Here is a 27,653-nt window from a genome sequence, read left to right as displayed (position 1 = left end):
TCTCGATTATTATTAAATGAAATCATAACAAATAATAAATGTTTGCTAAGAAGTATTTTTTGCATGAAATTACTTCAGGATTTATAAATTCTAGAAGTTTTTTCAATTCGCTAAAAGCGTTCTCGAGACACGGTGGAATAAGCAAAGCGTAAAACTAATATGTAGGGAACCATGGTTGGGATCGATCTCCTGACCAAAATATTGGGACCATATTTCTCAAATTGTGACTACCCCCTACATCTTAGGGTCAGAAATCTGATTTCGTCAAAGTGAGGTATGTTTATTCAGAGAAAAAATGTTTCTGTATCTTTTTTCGTAACTTAAAATGCCGTTTGTGCTAATTAAATAGCATATTTGAGATCAGCACCTCGAACTATTAAGTTTGAGCCCTAGAACGTGAAGATCCGATCATTAGATCAGAAGTTATCATAGGTGCTCCGTTTTTTACTTCTTTTGTGCTTTGTAGATTCTTTTTATAACCTCTTTTTCTGATTCTGCGTCACTATTTCATACTTTCTGACTGCAATAAATATTTATGTTTATACATGATTTCATTAAAATCCTCCCAGTGCTTCCAGTGATAAACAAATAAATCTGAAAATACTCCCCCACAAAACTATTGTAGTTACAGCCTTTGGATGATTGAACACAAATTTGAATTATTATATATTACAATAAAACTTAAGTTGTTTACTACAAATTATATAACATAGTAATTGAAGAGCTTAGTTTGTGAATATTCTACGATACTATATGGTGAATTTAAATAAAATAACTTTAAAATGTGCAGGTTGACAGTTGGAAATAAAAACTATGTTTTATATTTTATTTCCTATTCTCAAAAGAAAACAATAAATTCCCAACGATCACTCAACAATTTATTCTCCAAGAATAATAATCTCTTTAAAACTCATAAAAAATCTCCTTAAAAAGCGCCTTAACACTGACTCATAATGTTTCCCTTATGAAATCTTTAATTTGCTGATAAAATACAGGTTTTATTAGGTTGATCGTGTATTTTGCGTAGTCATAATTCAAAGCATGCTTCAAAAACACTCAGAGACGGTTTCTTAGTATCCTCTTCATGATTTTTTTTTTGGTTTTTTAAAAAATGATTCCGTATATTTAATAAAATGATAACTATTGGTAACGATTGATTGATAAATGATATATATTAATAATGGTATTTCTCTGAGAGATAATTTTTTTTAAAAAAAGTATCACTCGAAACACTCTGTTATACTCCTCAAATACAGCTATTATTTGTGCATAAAATACATTAGACCATAACGTTTATTTGGCAGTAAAATGCTTTTACTGGATTGCATAGTTTATAAACTTTAAGCCTTTTTTTAAATAGAAAAAGGGGAAACAAAATAACTATGCAGCAATCAATCGAGAAACTCTGTATTTTATTTGCTAAAATTTATGTGGTCTGGTATTAGGAAAAAAAAGACTACGATTATAAGATGAACTCCTAACTACCTAGAAAATCACCATTGACAGGCGGATCTCTTTTTTTTGGGTGGGTGAGCTTTAGAAACGCCTACCGATCTATTGTTCTGACTCAGTATATTATCTTATTGACATTAACAGCATTTACTCGAGAAAGAGAAATTGTAGTAGTAACATAAATACAGTGTGAGACAAAGACAATTTAAGAACATACAGCAACAATATAAATATATCCTGCTAGCAGTAAGTTAATATGTTAAGATGTAACGACCAGCAGCAACTAAGTAAGTCATTTATGCTACGATATTATTTTGAATGAATTGCGCTTTTTCTCGTTGCGTGTGCAGAACTTAAGAAATTATCGAAATCATATTTATGAAAAATTTAATTTCACAGATTAAAAAATATAAATTTGTTTGAATGAATAACCTCACTTACTAAATTTTCGATCTTATTTGAATGTTATTTCTACATTTATGTATAGCTCATAATAATTGATACGACCGAGCATTAAAACAAATTGTATTCATGATATACTTTATTAATTGTTATCAAATGCAAACATGATGTGATAGTAAAAATTCAAAAAAGAAACGCTGAGGAAAATAATAATGTTTAATGAAAATAATGTTTCAGTATTTTTAAGTACAAAACCTTTTACACCGATATCCGTAAACAATTTATACATATATAATATTTTTAAAGTAAATATACAGAAGGAAATATAGAATTAAATATTTTTCGAAAAAAGAATTATAAAAAGAAAAAAATTTCTTAAAATTTTAAGAAATGGATTTTAATAACACGTGTAATATGTAAAATGATAATTAGTGGGTATAATCGTGAGAGCTGACGAGATTAAATCTTTTGGTTATTTGTGTTTTTGTTTTATATATATATNAATATACAAAAGGAATTATAGAATTAAAGAATTAAAAAGCAAATATTTTTCGAAAAAAGAATTATTAAAAAAAATTTTTCTTAAAATTTTAAGAAATGGATTTTAATAACACGTGTAATATGTAAAATGATAATTAGTGGGAATAATCGTGAGAGCTGACGAGATTAAATCTTTTGGTTATTTGTTTTTTTGTTTTAAATATATATACATACAGCTATAAACCTTTTACACTGATTATTATTTTTTATTTCTGTTCGAGCTACAAGAAGGCGCACGTGGAGAAGTTTCTTTCAAAAAATAAGAAAAGAATTTAAATTCTTCTTAAGTGAAGTATGCATTTTTTTACTTCCAAAACCGTACTCGTTCTTGTATCCTATGAGTATATTACTCTAGAACAGCTAGAAGCAGGATGTGGTACCAAAATATTTCAAATACTTGTTTTGCATTGCAAATATGAAAAACTTTAGTTGAGTGTTCAAAATTGTTTATCCATTATGAATTGTTTGTTTGTTGAGCGTGCTTTTAAATCTCATTTACTTTATGGAGATGGGGAAAGGAAAGCTAAAACGCATAGCTGCTACCTCTTTCTTTGCATTGCTATGTTCCCACTGTTTTGTTTTGTCATCGATTTATTTGTTGTATTTTAATTTTCTGCTTCAAGTCTACTCGAAATAGAGATTTCGATTTCAAAACTAAGTTTCGGAAAGGAGATCGATTGTTCCTATTTTTATTATTCTTGCAACAGATGTTCAAACGAATATAACGTGTATCACATTCAAACAGCTTTTTATCAATATATATATACATATATATATATTACAATCACAAATATTATTTTGCAGTTTTATTAAAATAATTTAAATTAGAAGTTAAAAATATTTATATTCCTTATATATTACTTTAATTTATCTAATTTATTGCATTCAGACAAAAAAATTTGATTTAAAAATAAGTGACCAATCCAAAAAAAGACGACCATTGGAGAAAAATGCTTCAAAATCTAGGAANTGTGTGTGTGTGTGTGTGTGTGTGTGTGTGTGTGTGTGTGTGTGTGTGTGTGTGTGTGTGTGTGTGTGTGTGTGTGTGTGTGTGTGTGTGTGTGTGTGTGTGTGTGTGTGTGTGTGTGTGTGTGTGTGTGTGTGTGTGTGTGTGTGTGTGTGTGTGTGTGTGTGTGTGTGTGTGTGTGTGTGTGTGTGTGTATGTGTGTGTGTGTGTGTGTGTGTATGTATGTGTGTTTATATAGAGGTGGATTAGAGGTGGAAACACTTCTATACTAATGCTTTTTTTCATATTTCTCATAGATCTCAATGAAGCTTTAAGTTTTTAGAGATTTGAGAGAATGACTATAAATTTCTAGCGGAAAATAGTTTTTTTAAACAACTTACATCAAAAAAAGTTACGATAGATTTATAACTTGTAACAGTTATTTCAGTTATTATATGAAAAAATTTCATAAGCATAGCTTAAATGTATATAGAGATATGGACATTTTTATTGAAAACTAATTTTTTTGTCAAACGATTTTTTGCTATAACCTTAAAAATATTCAAGAAAATTAAGCGAAACTTTTGGAGCAGTTTAAAATTATTTATACAAGTTTCGCTTTAAAATTTTAAAAAGAGTAGTGCTAACTATGCAATATACAAGTAATTAAAGTAGTTATTTTATACTGCGTATGCTCGGAAAAAATTAACATTTTTTTCTTCGTAATTTTGTAATAAATCGTGTTTGGCAACTCATGGAAAAAGTCCAATTTGATTATCCTAAAGAATTTAAATTGTCAAGCAATTTTCCAAGTAGTTTTTTTTAGTTTTTAAAGTAATGCTAAAAAATGTTAAGGGGATGTCGATAAATATTATTTTGCTTCATAAGGTAAAATTTAATAACAAATGATAGTACTTAACAATTAACGTTCATACCCCATAATGTGATTGAATAAGTAACGGAAACAGGCAAAAGAAAATATACTCTTATGGGAATGATTCTCAAAAATGCCGGCGGCATTTTAAAAATCTTGTTCAATAGTACAAAATAAATTTTGTGAGAAAAAACCCTTATCATTTTGAGTTTTCTTATCCAATGTTAACAAAAAAGTACAAATATTACTTAGAAAACAGATTGAAATTTTTAAAACTTTTAAGATATTCTATTCTGACATTTTTTATTAGTTGTCAAATACGATTCACTATAATATTAAGAAAAAATACTATTTTAATTTTTTTCACGCATGCGCAGTATACGAAATTATACTTTAATTACTCTTACCTTGCGCAGTTTCTTAGCGAAATTTTCTCAAATTTTAAATCAGCAGTCTTATAATTAATTTTAATTTGCTCCAAAATTTTTTTAACTTCACGGAATATTTTTAAAGTTATAGCGAAAAAAAGAAAAAAATTAGCTTTTAGAAAAATGTCCTTATCCACACAAATATTTAAGCTAAATTTAGGAAAGTTTGTGCAATTATTGCATATCAAAACCAAAATAACTTATAAAAGTTACAAATCTATAGCTACGTATTTTGACATGGGATGTTCAAAAACAGTTTGTAATTTACTGTCCGACCCTCAAACCATTAAAACTTTTAAACTACATTGATATGTATGAGAAATCGTATAACTTAAGCACTTTTAAATTTATTAAATGACTCTTATAGTATTTTTATATAAAGATCAAAAACCATGAGCTACTATAGAAGTGTTTCCATTATTTTATCCAACTCCTGTATGTATGCATATATATATNTAGCTTTTACCAGGGCCTAGAAGACAATTTTAAGCTATTTTTAATTATTTCGTATTTAATTTATTGAAATCTGGTAATTAATTTAGTAAGTGGAATTAAAGTAATACAATCAATTCATTTCACAACGGTTAATATTTAACTATAATAATGGGGATTAGCTTCGTTTTCTTACCTTTTGCCTGAGATTTTTGAACGGTTCTAAGATGTTTTTACCTGACTGATTTTAAATCTACAATTGCTTTTTCTCTAGGAGCTACAGTATTTACTAAATTTAATAATACTCGTGTACTGTGTCTTCACTTCTTGCTACCTAGGGTGCATTGACAAGAAATATATAATATATTTTACGTTTATAATGAGATAGATTAAAGTCATATGCTTTCTGTCTTTTTTGTCTTAAGTGTTATTTTTAAGCGAGCAGCTCTATATTTGCGTATATAAGCCTATACGTTCCGTGTAAACTTGTACATTCATATTAAAATATCATTTAAAAAAAACTGTAGCTTTTCGAACAAAACTAATCTCAGACTTAATAGCCAGACCCCCGAAATAAGTAAGATTAGGTACTTGTACAAATTCAAAAAAAATGCTCTCCAGTGTTGTTTATGCAAACATTTATTCAAATATTTAAAAGTTGAATATCTTTAACAAATATTTTTATTTTTTATTTAGTGATGGAAGCGTTGGAAAACTAAAAAGTTTTGGTTTTACGGGATTAAAAAACCAAACACAATGTATAGTATTTTCCAATGAGCAATTTAAAATATTCCAAGAAAATAGGATATTTATTTGATAGCATACAATAATCACATATCGAAACTAACGATACGAGCTCACAATTTTTTTTATTTTTGTCTGGTATTAGCATATTATCTAAAAAAATGGCTCAATATTTCGTTATTGTTTCACTTTATATAAATCAAAAACACATTTTGAGTTTAATAAACATTTAATGCTCATTTTCAGAAATAACTGCCGTCATTTTCAGACATAACAATGTACTGAATAAAAGAAATTTCTTTACTCTTTTGAAGCAGATTCAGAGTGAATGACCAGTGATAACAATTTTTTTATAGGTGACCTTTTTCAGTTATTTTGGTCAATGCAATCATTATCTAACGCGCCTTGGTTTAGGTGAATGATTAGTAAACTATAACTAGTCACTTAGTTACATATTTTTTTCTTGCTCATAATATTACTGATGGGGTTTATTTTGAGCCAATTTTTTCGTCTTTTTTTATTTGCATTTACAGATGTTTCTTAAAAACATTAAATTTATTATTCTAAGAGAAAACTGAAATTAAATTTTAAAAACTTTAAAATATCGTAAGTTTTACATTTACTTAGATAATAAGCAATTAATTACGCAAAGAAACTCAGTTAGAATTTTCATTAAAAATGATCGGCATCAGTCTATCTATCCAACTAATCGTAAAGTTTACAGTAAAGAGCATGTTTTTAACTTTACGCTTTTGAAACCATTTACAACTAATATAGTAATAAAACCACGATTACAAAACTTTACCTTTTTTTAACCATTTACAACTAGAATGTTTTGAAAGCAGTAAAAAAGAATTTAACTGGACATTGGATCTAGGTTTTTGTTAGGTATTACGCATTAGAGAGTGCAGGAAACTGCAAACTCTTCATGTGTTGAAGGGGATGGAGGAAATATTGTGGTGTCAACGCTGGGACTCAAACCGAATGGGTTCTGTCAGCTATGACTGACAGATTAGCCCTGTCAGCTATAATATGAACCCAGCTACCAGGAACTAAGCAACTTTATTAAGTGGACTTAGTTGGTGCGATAATATTCTGTTTATTTAAATGTATTTGGTAAAGACAGTTAATAAACGGTTTTCCTCACAGTTAACAGATAGAAAACTATTTTATTTATGGTTACTTGACTGTTTTATTTGAATATCGTGAAACCGCAATTAAATAAATTGTTATTGAACCATTTTTTCGCAAAAATGTCTGACAATGTCTAAGCGTATTTTTATTAACATTTAAAACATTTGGGGTAGAAAAACGTTTCAGACGCTCATTCATTTACTGCTCTTCCTCAAACACTTGTAGAATCGTCCATTTACGCAATTGAAGTGTCTCATTAACATTGCAAAAAAAGCTTTTAATGCGTTATAGCGCTGCGATGCTAAATTTATTAAAGTAGTGAAACAGTTTTGATAAATTAAAACTGTCTAAAGGAAATCCAGGGAAACAAGCAAATGATGGTAAAATGTAATCCATATCCTTTGGTATTAAAAATATGCTTGAATCTCAGGAAAATAGCGTAAATCTTAAGATTTAAGACTTAAAATACAATCTTTGAATAAAGAATCTCAATTCTGTGGATTTATACGCTTTTCAAATAAATTTACAGTATAAAAACTGTTTTGATAATAATGTATTTGCTAAACAATAAGTGTTATTACCACGTTTTAAAAAAATAACATTTAATTAATTAAAAAATAAATTTATTTCTAATTTTTATTACTTTTTTAATTAAAAAATATTTTTTGAAATTTTTTAAAAAATTATTTTGATGAATGTGCATTAATTATTTTACAGATTTATTGTTATTTATATATTAAAAATTTGTATAATTTGTTTGTTTTTTTAATTTTTCATTAAATAATTTTGAAAATTTGATAAATATTCCATTATAATTGGCTTTTATTATGAATTTTTCAATGCCTAAAGCGCATTTATCAAAGTCCTTATATTTGATTAACTAATTCCATTGTCTTCCTGGTTGAGATCACGTTGAGCTGCTAATTCCAGCATTTAAGAGATTCACGTCTGAGATGTGACTGGGTATTCACTTACAAAGCCAATAATAAAAAATAAAATAAAATATTAATTTCTAAATACATAAAATCGTGTTTCTTTTTTTATTTAGACTCTACTCGCCCAGATTTATCTGTGTTTCATCCCTTAAACACTACAGTAAAATATGGATCATCTGCTACATTTCAATGCAGAGTTAGAAGCGAAGCTCCCCCCAATATTCAGGTAACTTCTTGTGTATATATCTATTTGAGTGCATGACTGAGTTTGAGTGCATTTATACACACTGTTAGAATTTCCATTGTAAAATTGTGGTAAAATAACCGACAGCAGTCTGCCCATCCAATTGACCGCAAAGTTGATAGCAAAGAGCATTTTTTACCTTTAAGATTTTGAAATCGTTAACAATTAGTGAGGTTAAAAATCGTGAATACAACTGTACGTTTTTTCAACCATTTACGACTAGAATGGTTTCAAAGGAGTAAAATAGAAATTTTACCTCGACATTAGAGATAGTTTAACAGCTTTATGGTGCTTCCATCTATACTTGAATGAGAATATGGGACAGGGAGTGCAGAAAGCTCCTTATGTGTTGAAAAGAATGAAGTAAATAATGTTGTGATAACGCTGAACTTCGGAATCTCGTTCTGTCTTTCATGAGATTAACAGCTTAGCCCTCTTAGCTATGATGTGCCCTCCCTTACAAGGAACAAAGTAGCTTTATTTGGTGGGTCAAGTTATGGCGATAAAATTCTGGGTATTTAACGGTATTAGGTGAAAGTAGTTGATAAACGGTTTTACTCACAATTCATACTTTGAAAACTACATCTTATTTATGGTTATCTAACTATTTTGTTTGAATATAGTAAACTAACAGTTAAAGAAATCATTATTTAACGATTTTTTCCGAGGAATTTCTAACAGTACATACATTCTGCAAATTATTAAAGGTGGTTTATATCATAAATACGAAAATTGTTGTGAACTTTGTCAAATGTAAAAAGAAAATTTCAAATTATTTCATTATCCAATAAAATCAAATTTAATAATTCAATGAATGAACATTCTTAGTTACGAATTATATAAAAAAAGATTAATTCTGATTGTGTAATAAAGCATGGATTTTATTACACATGAAACATCTGATTGTGTAATAAAACTGAATTGGATGAAAATAAAACATTTCATTGCATGCTCGAAAATATTTAAATGATAAATTAGTAAATAATAAGTTCGTAAAATTAGCACTGTGGCAGAGGAAATTCATTCATATATATCTCCTCGAAAGATAACTTTACATTCTATTGACATGATTTTTCTAGAAATATTAATTTTATTAATAATTTTTGACCTATTTATTTTTAAACGTGCTAAAAGTTAGCTTAAATTATTTTCTGACTTACCATTTTATCAAAATGTTATTATTTCTATAGTAAATCAGAGACCTTAAAGTTTTTTATCTGTTTTATATTAGTTGCCATTTTTTGAATAATTTTCTAAGCTAAACCGAATTTTTAAATTTTAATATGGGTTTTTATGTAAGTGCTTATTATTTTAAATAACTAAACACTTTTAGGAACAAAGAAAGCAACTAAATGTTTTCCTCGAAACTTGAAAAAAAAATTAGTGTGAACCGTTAGTTTCTAATCTTATTTTAGATGGAGAAAGAATTCATGAAGATTATGAAGTTTATTATTTGATCGGCAAGTAAGCCTCCTAGTATTTCTCTTTCTTAAATGTCTGGGAGCATCTTGTTCAATATTCTTAATTTAAAAAGAANTTTAACTAAAATTACGAATTTTGAAATTAATATGATTTTTTAAAAGGCAAGCGAAGCTTAAGTGTCCCTTCACTGGTTAGTTTACCCTACTTATTTTTAAACCTGCTAAAAGTTAGCTTAAATTCATTTTACGGCTTACCATTTTATCAAGATTTTATTAATTCTGTAGTAAGTCATAGAACTTTAAGTTTTTTATCTATTTTATATTAGTTACCATTTTTTGAATAATTTTCTTAGCTAAACCAAATTTTTAAATTTTAATGTGGGTTTTTATGTTAGAGTTTATTATTTTAAATAACTAAACACTTTTAGGAACAACGAAAGCAACTAACTGTTTTCTTCGAAACTTGAAAAAAAAATAAGTGTGAACCGTTTGTTTCTAATCTTATTTGAAATGAAGAAAGAATTCATGAAGATTATGAAGTTTAGTATTTGATCGGCAAGTAAGCCTCCTAGTATTTCTCTTTCTTAAATGTCTGGGAGCATCTTGTTCAATATTCTTAATTTAAAAAGAAGAAATTCATGGTTTATTTACTTTATTTGTTGATTTTTTAATAAATTTAATCTGTTTTTGAGCGAAATATATTTCGATCGATTATATCTAGGAAATAGAAAAAATAATCTTCGATTGATATGAATTAAAAATTATTCATCACTATTTTTATAAAAACATTGCTAGAATTTTTTTTCATATAAATTTCAGACTTACATTAAATGCAATATAAAAAGAAATATTTACTTTTATAATAAATCCTTTACATTTACAGAGAGACAGTAGGGCATACATGAATAATGCTAAAACTGACCTTTTTCTACAAATCTTTTCTAGGAAACTACTGATGATATCGCTTTGACATTTTTTAGGGATATTTGAGATTCTAGCAATTGTATGCTGTGATAATGTTTTCGCGTTAACAGGAATACTTTTTGAGTTATGAAAGATTTTTGATGAAGCTTTTTAAAAAAATTAAAAGTTCTCAGTTTGTATCTTTTTTTTTAATTTGCGAACGATATATATTAACAGTTATCACTGTGCAAACATGGATATGTAAATTATCTGTGAAAAAAACTGATGCAATGCAAGATCAGTTTCAGCATTATTAGTTTATGTCCAACCCACTCTCTTTTAAAACCAATGATTCTAACCTTACGAAAATATTGTTTTTAATTTAAATATAAAAATATTTTATTTACGTTTCGGTCTTATGCAAAATAAAAATTTTATTTTGCAGTGGTTGAAAAAAGTCGAGGACAGGGACTTAGCTAAGATGAAAAAAGAAAATCATGATATCATAAAAGTCCAGAATGAAAACTACCGAATTCTTCAATCATCTGAAGTTGTGGAAAGATCTGATGGCTCTTTTTTGAATAAACTTACAATTCCTGAAGTATACGAAGCAGACAGTGGGAAGTATATTTGTTTAGGGGCAAATTCAATGGGCTACAGTTTCCGCAGTGCTTATCTTACTGTTCTTCCAAGTAAATATTTTTTTCTTCATTCTATCTGAAAATAATATTTTCTTTAACTTTCACGACAGTTAATCCGTAATTACAAAAAAATATTTTTAATGCTTTTTTTGGCATTATATTTCATGAAACTAAAATACATATTTAAGATTTTTTTTAAATTTTTTTTCTGTGCATTTTTTAAAGTCTTGGTTCGTAAAATTGTGCAGTAAATCAAGTAAGCTTTGTTCTTGCAGATTAAATTTTCATTGCAGTATCGCTTTTTATTTCATATTCATTTGTAAAATGTGTAAAACTATAGCAGAGAATTTAATCTTAAAGTATGAATGCTTTTAAATTGAATTGAATGTTTTTAAAATCGTTGATAGTCAAAAAGCGTATGTAGAGTGTGCCAAAAAAGGACTACCCTGAATAACTTTTTATCTAATACTCGGATTTTCACGTTCTAAAGCTCAATCTTAATGGCTTGAGAGGCTGATCTTAAATATGCTAATTAATAAGTACGTACGATATTTCAAGTTACGAAATTGGACAATAAAAGTACCTTTTCTGAATAAACATACATTTTTCAAGCCAGATTTAGATTTCTAACCTCCAAAATATGGGGGGTAGCCACAATCCCAGGAAATATGGTCCAAAAAGCTTGGTCCGAGTGCGCTTGAAGGTTTGAATCCCTTAGTATTAATCTCATTTTTTGCACATTTTGCTATATTTCGAGAACTTTTTAAGTGAATTGAAAATTTTTTACAAGCAATTATAAAATCCGTTCAAACAAGGATAAGTCCATGCAAAAAATAACTTTTAGCAAATATTTATTATTTTTTATTATTAAATTAAATAATTTTGAATTGTAAGATATATATCATTTTAGGATACATTTAAGATATACATTTTAAGATATTGCAAGATATATATCTTTTTAAAGTTTGTATTTTTACATAGTAAAATACAACATTTGAGAGAATCCGTTGAATAGTTTTTGAAAAATCGAATTTTAAATATCTGATTTTTTTTTAAATTCAGTATCTCAGGAAATATTCAACCGATTTTGCTCAAGCTTTGCATTTTGACATGTAAAATTGTCTAAAATGGTGAATAAAATTTTATGCCTTACAATTCAGAACTCTTTCGACCATTCAAGTTAAATAATAAAAAACTTACTAGAAGTTATTTTTCGCATGGAATTATCTTTGGACATACGAATTGCATGTGTGCAAAAATTTTTCAATTTGCCTAGAACGTTTTCGAGTTATAAGGAAAAATACCCAAAAAGTAAAATTAACATTAAAAGGTTCAAAATTTGGAGCGCTTTCTTCACCAAATTATTGGGACCATATTTCCCAGATTATTGGATTTCAAAAATCCAAATCTGCCTTAAAATAAATATGTTTATTCAGAAACAGTATGTTTTTGCGTCAGATTTCGAAACCTTAAACATCATCTGCACTTATTATTTAGCATATTAAAGGTCGTCCCTTCCAGCCATTAAGAAGTCCCAGAACTTGTAGATCCAGTCATTAGATCAAAAGTTATTCAGAGTGGTCCGCTTTTTCTACCCACTGAACGAAGCATTATGCTAACATGAAAAACAACATCATTTTTCAAACATTTAATCATATAATAATATGATATATATANGTGATTATCAAAATAATGGAAACACTTGTGAATAAAAGGGACATTTAAGAATTCGCTTCATAAGCATTAAAATATAATCTTAGCTACCAGTTTTTTTTAACATAAAAAGTACATATATTAGGTGGTATGAGAGAGCTTTAGCGGGGTTACCTACGTTTTGATTTTTTGTCAGAAGCGTAAAATGTCAGACCTCACAGATTTTCAGAGATTCCAAATTGTAGGAGCCCGACTAGTTGGAGCAACACTGACCGAAACATCCCAGCTTTTAGGCGTTTCTAGAGGTACGGGGTCTAAATTCATTACAGCATACACACAGCTCGGAAAGACAAGTTTAACAAAGCAAAATAGTGAACGGAAGGAGAAACTGAGTGAAAGAGACCGACGGGTATTGAAGCGGATTGTAATGTCTAAAAAGAAAACAACTGCAGCCACAGTGACCACAGATCTCAATCAGCATCTGGATTCTCCAGTGTGAACAATTACAGTTAGGAGATACCTTCATAAAGAGAACATTTACGGCAGAACAGCAATTCCCAAGCCTTCAAAATCTAGGGTGTTTCCATTATTTTGATAACCACCTGTATATATATATATATATATATATATATATTATAAGTTACATAATTTCAAATTTTTAAATTTCACCTTATTTTAATTATATGAATGATACGCTGTAAATAAATTTCTATATATTAGGAGGACCACGGTCTTCCCCTTTGAGCTGGAATCGAAGTGGTACTATACATCCTGGTCACCCTGGCTCTCTGTTAGTAGCTATTCCAATAACATTAGGCGTTATTGTAGGTGTTATGGTTGCACTAGTTGTTTTATGTCACCGTAGGAGGCTAGACACTTCCATACAATTAAATGCCTCCGGTTATGGAAAAAATTATATTACTGCAAAGTGTGCTTCAACAACCACAACTACAGTTCTAGACAACTTTAGAGAAGACAAAATCGATAATGGAATGCTGTCTTCTGATGAAGCTGAAGATTATAAAGATGAAGCAACGCTCTTACAACAAATGCAATCTGAAGTCGAGCTTGAAGACAGTGGAGCAGTTGTCACTAAAATATGTTTAGAGCAAAACTTTTCCAACAATTGCGAAAGTTGCTTGGAGATGAGGAACGAAGTGTGATATGTAATATGGTAAGTGTTGTTTATTTTTAAAGTGTTTTCAAGTCAAGTTTCATTAAACTGTTGACGAATAAAACTCACGGCGGAAATGTGTAGTTAAAATTACTTTATGCTACAGTTTTGTTTCCCAATGCACGTTTCAAAAATATTAAACCAAACAAATAACTTAAGATTTCAGATCTTAAATAAATTTATATATTAAGCTAGCAACATAGAAAAAAAAATTTCCGCAGTTATGAAAATCACTATTTCAACTTCAATTCCCACCGACATTTACTCAAAATATATCAGAATTTTTAAATGAATATTTAATTACATAATAAATATTAACATACAGATTTGTTTTTATGTTACTTAATGGAAAATTTAAATAAAATTAATAATAAATTTTAATAAAAACATTTAAATAACAGTTTTATATAATAATTGTAATAAAAAAATGATTGAATAATAATTTCAATAATCATGATTGAATAATAATTCCGATCATTATTATTAAATAATAATTTTAACAAAAGAAATATTGAACAATAAGCACATGTAAGGTCAATAATTTTAGTATACACTCCAGAGACATCTTAAAACGGTGCACGTGAATTTGTTAAAACAGTTTGTAGTAATTATGCTACTTTTATCATATGCATTATTTCAACTTTGTTACCAAATTTCAACATTACATTCAGTCGATACTTATCATTAGACACTTATCAAAGTACTAATATCTAGTAAGTAGATATTAAATACTTATCAAAGTACCCGATTCCTTTTCAAAATATGGTACTTTGTCACTAGATTTGTCACTTAATTATCCACAACTATGTATTTAAAAATTTCTGGGAGAAACGGAAACTGCATTATTTTATACTTCTGATTCTTTTAAACAGATTTGTAGTAAATTGAGAATTTATGGAATCATTTACCAGTACTTTTAAGTTTATAGAAAATTAAAATTAGAAAGTTTCTGTAAAAATAAAGAAAAATTATAATGGGAGAACCGGTAATTTTACAGAAATAAAGCAGTAAAACTTGAAATACTTAGATAATAAGCCTTTACCAGACACTACGATTTCAGATGGGGTGTTGAACCTTGTCTAAAGCAGTTGTAGGTGGAGATTCTAATCATCACATTGAACAGGTGGGTATTTACTCTTTAAATAAACAACCATGCATTGAAATAATTTTATGAAAATCCCTTATCTAGAGAGGAAAGGCCACACTTTCCGTAACCAGTTACTGAAAACTCTGTTATATGTATTTAATGGAGAGCATTCGTAATTTAACATATATTCCTGTTTTCTTATACATATTCTTACAGAAATTTTAAGTTTACTGATTAACTGTATAATTGCTAACTAATAGAAAATAAACAAGCATACATTGAAATTTCTTAAAGAAAATCCCCTATTTAGTGAAAAAATACTGCATTTTCTGTAACTGTGTTTGAACCAAACATTTGCAATTTAACAGATTTGCTTGCTTTTTTTAAACGCATTTTTACAAAAATTTTAAGTTTACCTATTTCCATAGAAGCAAATATACATTTTTGTGTATTGTGCTGTTAGCTAATAGAAATTCTGGAAATCCTGAAACAATATAAGTTAATAATAGTTTAATAATAGTTAATTAAGAAGAGTTTAATGTGAAAAATTCGCTGTTGTATAGATAATATTAAACCATGTTATTATTTTAGCCTTCCAAAATTATATAACAATGGAAATGTTTAAAAATGAATTTTTAAAATGCAACATTAACATGCATTAATTTACATCAGCAAAATTTTTTTTTAATTTTTTTTTATTTCAGGTGAATCCAATCTCCTCAACATTTTGAAAATTACGTCTGCATGTTTATTGTTTTAACCTGGAAGACTTACTTCTTGATGTGTTTTATTTTCCAAAATATTTAGAGCTCAATTTTGTTTGGATTGAAAAATCACGCGTAATAATGCATTGAGCTAAAATAAGAAAAAAAAGTGTACTTATCAAAAAATCAACATAACTACAGTTAAATGATATTGTTAATTGCGGTGTCTCAAAATACGCATTATTCATTATCATTCTTAACATAATATAGAGTAAATTATTCTCAATGCCATATACCAGATATTCCTTGGTGAATATGCTAATTGTTACGCGTTATTGCTTATTTTGTTACAGTTAATAAATTTCAATAAAACTTAATTCTACTTTATATAAAATACAATTATATTTTCTTCATCCAAATAATTTTTTAAAGATGGCCCTGCAATATTGACTTAAATTCTGTTTTTATTGTTATGATTCGATGCACAATAGAGACCATATAATATTGATGAAAACAGTTTTTATTGCGCCATGTTTACTCCATCACAGAACAGAGAACTTAACCAGTTAGGTATGTGCATTAAATCTTCGTTTCTTAATTTAGACGGTAAACTTCTTTCCCGTTTTTCCACCTAGACCTACTTAACTTCTTAAGATCTCTATATCAATTTAAAAGTTTGAATGAAATACCATAAAAAAACCACGTTTTAAATGTTAACTAGCTATTAATCCTAAACATTAATTTTTCATTCATATCATTTAGAAAAATTCCAATTATTTTCTTATTATTCTTATTATTATTCTGATTATTTATAGTAGAAAAATTCCTAGTATTTTTGTTAGTATTTTACTAACGTTTCGAAATTACATTGCTAGATAATTACTTTGAAATAAAGGATTATTTAACATTGAATAACTAATATTTATTCTGAGAATAAATATTAGTTATTCAATGTTAGTTTTTTTCTTCTTTTTTTTACTTTACTTTACTATTGTATTTCGAAATAATAACATTGTTCAAAAAATCTAAAACTATTCTCCAAATACCACTTTTCTTAAATTTATCAATTCAATTTATCAATTTCAATAAACATTTCAGTGTTTTTTAAGTACGAACAAATGTTTAAAATAACAATAAGTACTTAATAATTAGCATATTATAGCAATAAGTAACTGTCTATATAATTACAGCATTTCACAATTTACAATTAAATGAAAAATACATTTTTGAGAAACTGTAAATTTCTTTTATTTAGGAATTAGTTGCATAAAGTGCACAATGTTATGAAAATCTATAAAAAAGTTTATTTTTGAAAATTAAATTTATCCAAAACTTTAAATAATTGTTGAATACTAAGTTGAAAAATATAATTTACTAGCTAATTGTGATGTAATACTATACTGTAAAATATCGTTCCGATTTCAAAACGAAATTCAAATAATTGAAATGTTTAATACTATATTAAATTGTATAGTGGCAAATTAATTTTCAATTACGAACTTTTATGTTGATTGAGTATGTACTAATACTTTAAGTACCTATACAAATGAAGTAAGATAAAATATAAGTTGTCTATGCACCAAAATTCCTCTTTTTCCATTTTATTAATTATCGTCTTAATGATTTCGTCTTATACATACATTTTGCATAATGTTTGTGAAGCTTATACGCTAAATTTTTAAAATTAATTATCGGAATTTTTTTCTATTTATTTATTAAGTCCTAGGAAACATATAGTATTTCCAAAACAATTCCTTTTGAAAAATATTTCAATCAGGAATATTTCTAACATAAATATTAATTTTAACAAAGTCAACTTTTAAAAATTTCAACTTATTTTTCATTCAAAAATTCAAAATTTCAAAGGCAAATTTTATATCGTTGTGTAAAAAAGAAAAGTTTATCTTCTAACTATTATGTGAATACGTTAAGCACAGAGCAAAATTTTTAAATTTTGTCTGTTTGACAAAATTCCATGTTCTACTTTTTTTTACTTTAGTTTTACAAAGAAAGAATTGAAAAAAAGAAATTCAACTAACAATATTAATTATCATAAAGTGAATCATTTAAAAAAGAAAGTTATAAATAAGTTTTGCGAAAAATAAAAATCATAAATACTCATAATACATCATGAATAATTTACACCACGTCATATGGCATTTACATATAACACTTAACCTAAGTATATATAATATATGGTACATACTGTATTTGCGTATACTGAAATAATTTGCTTTTTTCTCAAAATACTTGAGATTTTGGATTAATCCTCTGTGTTGATATACGTCTAAATGTTTTTAAAGTTTTCGAGAATGTCACAATTTTATTTAATTAGATTTTAATTTACTTGTTGTATCATTTATACTATAACATGTGATGTGTTTTGTAATTGTTAGTGCTAATAACTATGAAGTATATGTTTTGATGTATTTGTTATGTGTGTTATTTTAATTGCATAGATATTTTTAAGATTTAATTATAGATTCGCAATACTACAATAAAATAAATTCGTCTATGTTTGTAGATGAGTATTTCGGTAAAAGAGTAAAATATTACTTTACTGTTATTGTATAAAAATGAGTTACATGAAAATAATTCTATGCACAGATTTAAATTGATAAAATTCGCCTTTTTATCAGTTATTAAATTTTATCAGTTATTAAATTTTATCAGTTATTAAATATTTTTATCAGTTATTAAATTATCATTATTAATTATAGTACCGTGCATAACACCCTTTCTTTTGTAATTCTACAAGTCCAATTAAAAAGAACTCTTTACAAAAAGGTATCTCAAAATTGAGCAAAAATTACTCAAATTAGGTCCGAAAAAATAATAATTTAATATGAAAACTCCATAAAATCAAAATTAAAACCACAGCATATACTCATTATTGAGAAGAATGCATAGTCTCAAAAAGAGTACGGTGGAAGAAATCTGAAAGAAAGATGCTTGTAGGCTGTCAGTAGGATTCAAAAAAAGGAACTTGGGGATCCTAGTAGGTTGCTCTAACCAGAATAGTAGTACTACTCAGTCTGGGGAAAGTTTGAACCCCTTATATAGTATCCACCGCAATGATACGTGACGCAAATTTTAATCGCTTAAAAATATCTACGATAAAGCGAAATAAGCAAAAAGTGACATAAAACTACCAGTCTTCCGACTAAGTAATTGGAACCTCTTTGAATCATTGAAATTGAAAATTAGCCTGCTTTGATGTATCATTGTAGCGATCACTATTTAAAGCTTCCAAACTCTCTTGATTTGGATATACAACTATAGTGGTTAAGGCTGCCTTCGACGAGCCTATGGGTCATTGGTTCGAGTCCTGTCTTCAGTCAGCAAACACCTTTCTCAGACCATTCTTCTTTCACATCACTTTTGAGACCACGCTCATCTTGCTCAAAAACTTAGTGTTTTCTTCTTCAATTTTGAATGCATGGGTTGTTCAAATTCTGCTGTTATTTGTTTTGAAGCTACTTTAACACATCTTTGCTCAATTTTTAGAACTCCTTTCTTACGATGAAATTTTTTGGAGTTCGAATTTTTAGCTCTGCAAATAGTTATAACTTTAAAGTAGTATATAATTTTTAAATATTTTATCAGTGTATTTTTTTCCATCAAAGCACAGGCATTTTTCATACAGTTTTCAGAAAACTATCAAGTTTAAAACACATTATATATATTTGAAAATTATCAAAAATGTTTCATTAACATAAGTTTAAAAACATATAATTTTGTTCATAAAAGGAAAAGTTTTGAACGTTTTAAAAATCGGTATAATTTTATCTTTAAAGTTTTTTAATTTTAAACGTTTCTAAGAACGAAACTTTAAAATAACGTCAAAACGGTATGAACGAAGCATATTTGATACCTTATTAAAACTACTTGCTTCCTGAAGGTAGACCCCAAACCACTTTAATGAAAACATCATATATCAAATATTTGTTTTCATTAATTTACATTAAAAGACAATATACTGTATTTTATGAAACTTTTCAGTCAATGTACTTATTACTAGAGTACTGTAAAATACTTATATTGAGAGAAGAAAGCAGTTTCTGAAAGAAATGTATAAAAAATTTCTTTAGACTGTTCAATTCAAATATTAAACAATTTTTAGCCAATAGTTACATGCCATGCATGATTAATGATATTATTCTATTATTTCAAACAAAATACCAAAATTATTTCAGTCAAAAAATCCATATCACACAACTTTGTAACATCAAATTATATAAAATGTATTATAAACATATCATATCATACACATGCAAGAATCAGAAAATGTTCATAGATGAAATTGTCATTGAATATGAATTATGATATACACGCGAGTTGTATAGATTAAATTTATGGAAATTCTATCCACATATCAGTACCAAACTTTCGAATTTTACTGTTATAATATAACTTATGAGCGCAATGGTACACGAAGTAAAAATTTCCGGTAAATTTACCGTACTGTATGGTAATGACATTTCTGGAAAAAGAAAACATAATTCAGGTTAATATAATCAAAATTTAGTAAATTAAAACCGTTTATTCGGTAATTTTTCCGTTCATATGGTAACGGATAACCGGAAATTCCAGTTTTCAAAATCGTAGTTCTTATTATCACGCATTTAAAAAAATACAGAACTGAAAAAAATGAGCTGAATGAATGGTTTTTATTCTATGTTCTAAGGTATCATATTAAAATTACCAAATTTTACCACGTATACCGAATTTTATTGTCACATATTATAATATCTTTTTCATTGATAAACTTATCAATTTATAAACTTATAATTACCAAAACGCTTCGATATAAATTACTGAGTTTTTCGGTGTTCTCATAGATCCAGATAAATTTTATCATATTCTGGTAGTTTTCGCATTGCTTTTTCTTCTCATGGTACAAATATTAAAGTTTGCTCTATCATTTTAATTTTTTAAAAAAAATGTACATTGTGCTCATAAAATTAAATTGTTTGTTTGCAGTGCTCAATATTGTAATAAACAGATTTTAAAATAATAAAAATGATGTTTTCAATTGTAGAGTATAATATTTTTATTGAAAATTTAAACTGTTACTGTTTCAGATATTTTGTTCTTCTTTTAAAAATATTGTTGCATCAAGATTAAAATTGTTTTTATTGCCAACCACATCAATCTTCCATGAGATGTAAATATCTTGAGTAAAACTGTTATGAGAATATAAAGTATAATATGTTATGCAAAGAAAATATTCTGAGTGTTTTATACAAAAAGAAATATTTTATAAATGTCTATGTCCTATTCGGTTCTAAAACGCATATCATACTCTAGGTTGAATTAGCCTCTATTAAGATTGTTTAACTTCAAGTAAACAACGGAGAATTTTCATCTTCTCAAACAAAGAAAAATATTGTATTTTTGTGCTACTACAAGCATATCATTAAATTATATATATCATTAAAATATGTATAAAATATGTGTTAGAATACGACGTTGTGAAATAAAAATAGAAAATAATACACGACAGAATGATTTTTAATCCTTTTTTTAAAAATATTAATTATTTAAAATATACATAACACATAAATATACAATTATGAATCCAATATAAATTTAAATTATATATTTTTGATTAGAAATGAAATGACACTAGTTTAGAAATCGTTAGTTTTTTTTAATAGTTTTTGTTTGATTAGTTTTTTGACTCACGGTATTTTGATAAAAATAGTGCAAAATCGTGAATTACAAATCGACAGAAAAGAATAAATAACATTAACCTGATAAAATGAAAACCAGACATTAAAATAAAAATATTAACTCTATATAAAATTTGAGAAAACAAAGTGATTTTGAATTTCTTCAAATTATCGTAAGTCTTATATGCCTGAATTTAGTTTTATTGTTACCAAGCAATTAAAATTATTATAAACAAGAATAATAATGTAAAGAAAGGCAAAATCGTCAGTAACAAGATGAAGAAAAGAAGAAAACGCAATAGATAAAAATGCTATTATCATTGTGGTTTTTATTATTATTGTTTATTTATTTATTCTATTTTGACGCTAATGTGGGATAATTTTGATTTTTGAACACATTAGATTCAAACGCTCGACGTTTGAAATATTTTATTATCATTTGAAATAATCTTTTATTTCGCATATATAACATTTTAGAAATTCTGAAGATTTAATAAATTATTATATTTTTACATACTTTGCAAAGGCCACATACTATTACAAACTACAATACCTATGGCATTAATCCTTGCATGCTCCCGAGCATTATCCTGTGGTCAAATGTCCTTACATGGCCTTGTCAAAAGAAGCTTAAAGAAAACTACATTAGCAAAGATCGAATGCCACGAACTGAAATAAGTACGTTCTAAAAAGATTATAACAGTGCGCTAATTGAAATCTAAACCTGAAACTAAAAACAACTAGGTTCATCACTGAACACAGCTATGACGATTTTTGCCGCCTAAAATGGAGCAAAATTCCCTGTAGTAAGTCTTAAAGGTTTACAGTTAAGTGATTTGGAGGTTAAGATATGTACAGTATTTCTGTCGGCAAAAGTGTTAACATAAATCCTTTGTGTTCGTACAACCAATGATTCCTTGCCTTGAAATTCTTTTTTTTAGCGTAATGCCAGTCAGAACATTTAAATTCAAGTTTAAAAAATTTAATCGGTTGAACTGTAGTACAATTCACCTTAACATTAAAAAGATTATAAGCTCTGACATACTTTTGATAAGCATGAAAACTTACATATCTTTTAAAATCACAACATCTTTCTCAATGGAAATAAAGCTCTTCAAAAGAAGGACATATAAACTTTAAGTAAGATATAACTTTTAAAATTAAACAACATAAATGAATGAATCATGCATATTTTTATAAAAAAGTACATGAAATTTAAAGTTGAAATAAATAATTCTTTTACTTATAAAATAATGTTTTAGTAAAGTATTTTGCTCATAAATACAGACTAAGCTGGGATGATATGTATTAGTATTATTTACTAAAATTGTATTTGCTTTTAATGACGTGTGCGCTTTTTACATGTGTCTTCATATTTATATGTTACATAAAATGGACCATAAATCATGGCGATGTGTCTTGATAGCATATTTGCATTAATTAATCACCATCGCTATGGTAACAAAACTTAATCCGTTAATCCATTGCCGATGTTATAACCATTATCGTTATCATATTGTCAGTAACCTTCAGGAATTTATGTAACTTGATTGCAATGAGATATTCATATAAACATAGCTTATAGTATCTAATAAAAGTCTGTAGCATTTTAATTATTTCACGACACTTAGATATTTATACTTTTATGTCCAAATGTCATTGAATATATTTAAGAAAAGAAACCATTAATTTGTGTTAAACTGAAATTAACGAGCTTAATTATAATTCGTTTTATTGCAACAATGTCATTGCGCGGAACCAATGTTTGTTTCACATAAAGTAATGTAAGTTCCGTGTAATGTTGATGCATGTTTATTATTTTATTATCTTTAAAATCCATTTAAGGTCTTCTAGTGAAAAAATAGCAAGCCACAAATTCCGATCTTCATTTCAAATCACGCAAGTTTTAATAATATAAAAGCCCCTATTAATATAATTTCATTAATGAATTTAGTTTTTTTATTATACTGAGTCTTTTATAGTAACCACACTTGAAGTACATAACAAAAATGTAATTAAATTTTAACAAATTAGTTCTGAGATAGGCAGGACTGATAATATCGAAACTTGCTTGATGGCAGAAAGAAAAAAGTACAGTTTATGGATAATTATGATAAACACCACCAAGACTCATCTAACAATCAAATTGATTCTGATATTTTCCGTATACGAGAAAGTCACAAAATACGAAAAAGTCACAAAAATGCGTAAGTTTGTTTTTTAAAGAGAAGAAGAAATAAAATATTTTAAAAAGTATTTAATAACCTTAAAAATATTTAAAAACTTAAAAAAAAATTTAAGAAGTAAAACGCCAGAAAACAAATAAGAAAAATACATTCATGGACAAGAAAATTAGCACACCAAGAAGGAGTCGTCAAAATGAAACGAAATTTTACACACGTAATGACTATTTTGATGTAAGTGAATGATTAGAAAATCGAAGACTATCGTTTTTCAGTGATTTTCTAATCATTTACTTATATCACAGTAGTCATTACGTATGTAAACTTTCGTTTCATTTTGACGACTCCTTCTTGGTGCGCTAATTTTTTTGTCTATGAGTTTGTAGAATTTCGCCATCAGATTACGCGATTATATCAGCAAATAAGAGTGCTTTCTAATATTTTATTAATTCAATAGTGTGTGGAGCACCAAAAAAAATGAAACGTCTGAAATAATACTTAATAAGCAAAAAAAAAAAAAACATATATAGCAAAAGAACATCTCAGATCTCATTTATTATTTTTCTGAATAAATCCTACAATCCTAAAGGAAGTTAATGTTAGTATATTTCTTGTGGCTTGTCATTATTTTGAAATTAGTCCCTTAACCCACTGTTAGTTCAGCATATGGGCAAAATTGGGAGAATGTTTCTCCACAATACACTTTTCCCCTATCTAATTACATGGAGCACCGGTTTTGCTATGCGGAAAAGACTGCAGGTTAAAATACGAATTCTTACGTGCAGAGCCTCCAGTGGGTTATATAATTTTAATTAAAATATTTAAATTTTAATTCAAATATTTCTTTTTTTACAGTATGATGCACTTATATTGTTTTAAATGACTGATACTTTTTGGGGCATTTAAACATCACAAATGCTTTTTATGTTATTTTTTCAGCACTTGATTATTGTAAATTTGTTTATGTGGTATTCAAATAAAACTGTTATTATTCATACTGCGTTAATTTATTTATTTTTAATCTTTTTACTAATTTATTTTATTATTTTTCAAATAAATATTTGACATTTTAAGAAGCAAAAAAATATTTCAGTTAACTCTCCTTAAGATGGAATGATCAATAATGAACAAAAAATTTGTTTTAGACAGCATTCTACGAAATTATGCAGACAAATCAAGTTTTCCTCACATTAAAATAATTTTTCTTACAAAAAACTAAAAAGAAAAACTCTGGAAAAGTTTAGTAACTTTTCTTATTACTAAATTATTATTGCATTGCAATTTAACATTTCTTGACATGTAATTATTTGTTTTTCAAATAATAATATTTTAATATAAGAGAAGAAGTCAGTAAAGAGTGATTACTTGAGTTTTATATTTACAACACAAATTTTAATTGAATAATGAAAGATTAACAACCACTCCGAAAACCAATATCTCTAATATCTCTTCAAGGATTTATCGTAAACTTGTATTCTAGCCAGTGAAAGGGCTAAAATTGCAGAAGCTTCTCTATCCTTGACTGCGTTGCAAAATTCAATAATATTCCGACCGCTTCCATCTGATTTCCTAGTCATATTAAACTCTCTCCAATTCACAAAACCCATCTAAAATTTTTAAAAATATCCAGATCTTGATGTACGAATTTTAGATACGAAACTACCAAGCAAAAAAATTTAGTCTCATCGTGTAAAATTGATATCGGGAATTACAATCTCTCCCATCCTCAAAACGTATCTAAATTTTTGAGAATATCTAGACCTTGATGTACATTTCTATATACCAAACTACTAAGCAGAAAAAATAAATTTAGTCTAATCGTGGAAATTCGTAACAGAACTATGTGAAATAAGCGGCAAATGCAAACTTTGATTTAATCAAGAAATAATTAATTCCACTAAAATTCTGAGACATATCTTCTGAGAAGTGAATATCTAAATATGAGACATATCTTTTGACTCTAATTGATTCTATGAAAAAGCTAGATGCTTGAAGACAAAAGATGGTTGGGGACATTACAAGAAATGGAGGTAGGGTTCAAGGGTTCAGAATTACACAGGAATCCGTGGTCAAATATCCTGATCTTGATGTACGAATTTTAGATACGAAACTACCAAGCAAAAAAATTTAGTCTCATCGTAAAAAATTGATATCGTGAATTACAATCTCTCCGATCCTCAAAACGCATCTAAGTTTCTGAAAATATCCAGACCTTGACGTACATTTCTATATACCAAACTACTAAGCAGAAAAAATAAATTTAGTCTAATCGTGGAAAATTGTAACAGAACTATGCAAAATAAGCGACAAATGCAAACTTTGATTTAATCAAGAAATAATTAATTCCACTAAAATTATGAGACATATCTTAGAAGTGAATATCTTAATATCAGATATATCTTTTGATTCTAGTTGATTCTAGAAAAAAGCTGGATGCTTGAAGACAAAAGAAGGTAGGGGAGATTACAAGAACTGGAGGTAGGGTTCAAGGGTTTAGAATTACGCAGGAATCCGTGGTCAGATCCTGCAACAGGACAGACCATTCTTACAACCACATTCATTTTGGAATCCTCAGATTCTGCGTACACAGCACTTTTCAGTGCACCCAAAAGAAAGAAATTCCTGCTGCTTAAGTCAGGAGGGCATGGAGGCGAGCTATTCGGTCCAATTCATCGTTTGAACAAAACGATCCAGTGGAGTCGAACATTTACCAGATCAATTAAAAACTACTGCATATTCAATTTGTTCAAAAATTATTAAAATCACTAATGTTGTTGTTGTTGTTGTAGTCCATTAGGGCTGAGAGGATGTGATTGTTTTCCAGTGGCGCTATCTTTGGCCTACAATTCGACTTCGGTCACACCCATACGTCACACCCGTTCTTAGGATGGACCCATTCACACATCCATTCATTCATCCACAGATCGTAATTTTGACATGAAGCAGAGAACGATCAATCTCCAATTCAGTGCCCCCAGAGGTATTGATATGTTATGGGAACCTTGAGGGCTTTTTGACCCGACAGATTTAACGTAAACCAGTCACCATTTACTACTCGGGGAGTCTTCGGTCGGCTGGATTCAAACTTCCGTTCTCACAAACATGAGTCCAGCACCCTACCATCCAGGCTATCCTGGCCAAAATCACTAATAATTTATGTAAATACAAATGAAGAATAATAGAATCAATAAATGTTTCCTTTTACTTCCTTTTTTCCGAGAAATAAGAAGAGATTAATTATTTTAGGAAGCTCCTTATTCCTCTGAGCTTCACACTCTTAGTCAAAACATTAATGTAGCATGCCTTTGTTATTCCGTATACAATACGAAAAAATTTCGATATAGAATATAATATAAATGGAAACATGATCAATTAAGTACGCCAACAGTAAACTTATTGTTTGATATAATGTTAAAAAAACATTTAGAGAAAATTCAATATAAAAGTAAAATTATTGAAATGAAATATTTCATATTATATTGAAATGAAATATCAATATAAAATATTGAAATGAAGTATTTCGTATATTGAAATATTCATATATTGAAATGAAATATTTCGTATTATTTTATGAGGAAAGTATCTTCAGTGTAAATAAAGGCTTATAATTGATATTTAAGCACACATATCTTTAAAATATGCTGAATTCTTTTTTTTAAAAAAAAAAGCAACATTGCTCATTTTATTCCAATGGCCTAATTATTCCCAGAGATGGCGGTAAATATAGAAATACTTTTAGACGGTGCTTTATTTATTACAAATTTAAAGTATTAAAATGTAAAATTTAACGTTAATCAAAAATTAACTTTAACCTTTTCGTCAAACTTTACTAAAGTCAGTAGTTTAAAATGTGTTAAATATATTATAAAAATAAATAAATAATATAAATGTTTGTTACAGATAAATTTATATTTCATTTATATATTCAATGATGTAAATGATTCTGTTCTAAAATATCAGGAATGCTTATCTGCAATATACCTGTTTTTGTCCTATTTAGTAAGTAACTTTTATAGCTAAAAACATAGCTTTAGAGCTAAAAACATAGATCTGTACTAAAATAAATAAGCGATATTGTTTC

The 27,653-nt window shown here is 27.5% G+C and overlaps 1 protein-coding gene across 1 annotated transcript in view; it reads left to right on the top strand.

Moving 5' to 3' along the window:
* Positions 1-15,810, top strand: part of LOC107457479 (fibroblast growth factor receptor-like 1) — an 83,315-nt gene extending 67,505 nt beyond the window's left edge. The window contains exons 5-8 of the mRNA XM_016075646.3: positions 8,001-8,113; positions 10,901-11,147; positions 13,470-13,923; positions 15,715-15,810. Of these exons, the coding sequence (XP_015931132.1) occupies positions 8,001-8,113; positions 10,901-11,147; positions 13,470-13,912 (803 nt within the window). The 3' untranslated portion in view covers positions 13,913-13,923; positions 15,715-15,810. The remainder of the gene's footprint in view (positions 1-8,000; positions 8,114-10,900; positions 11,148-13,469; positions 13,924-15,714) is intronic.
* The last annotated feature ends 11,843 nt before the right edge of the window (positions 15,811-27,653 follow it).

Source organism: Parasteatoda tepidariorum, chromosome X1 (assembly GCF_043381705.1).
Source record: "Parasteatoda tepidariorum isolate YZ-2023 chromosome X1, CAS_Ptep_4.0, whole genome shotgun sequence".
NCBI lineage: Eukaryota > Metazoa > Arthropoda > Arachnida > Araneae > Theridiidae > Parasteatoda > Parasteatoda tepidariorum.
The sequence above is the reverse complement of the archived record's forward strand: the minus strand, read 5'-3'. Positions and strand labels throughout refer to the sequence as shown.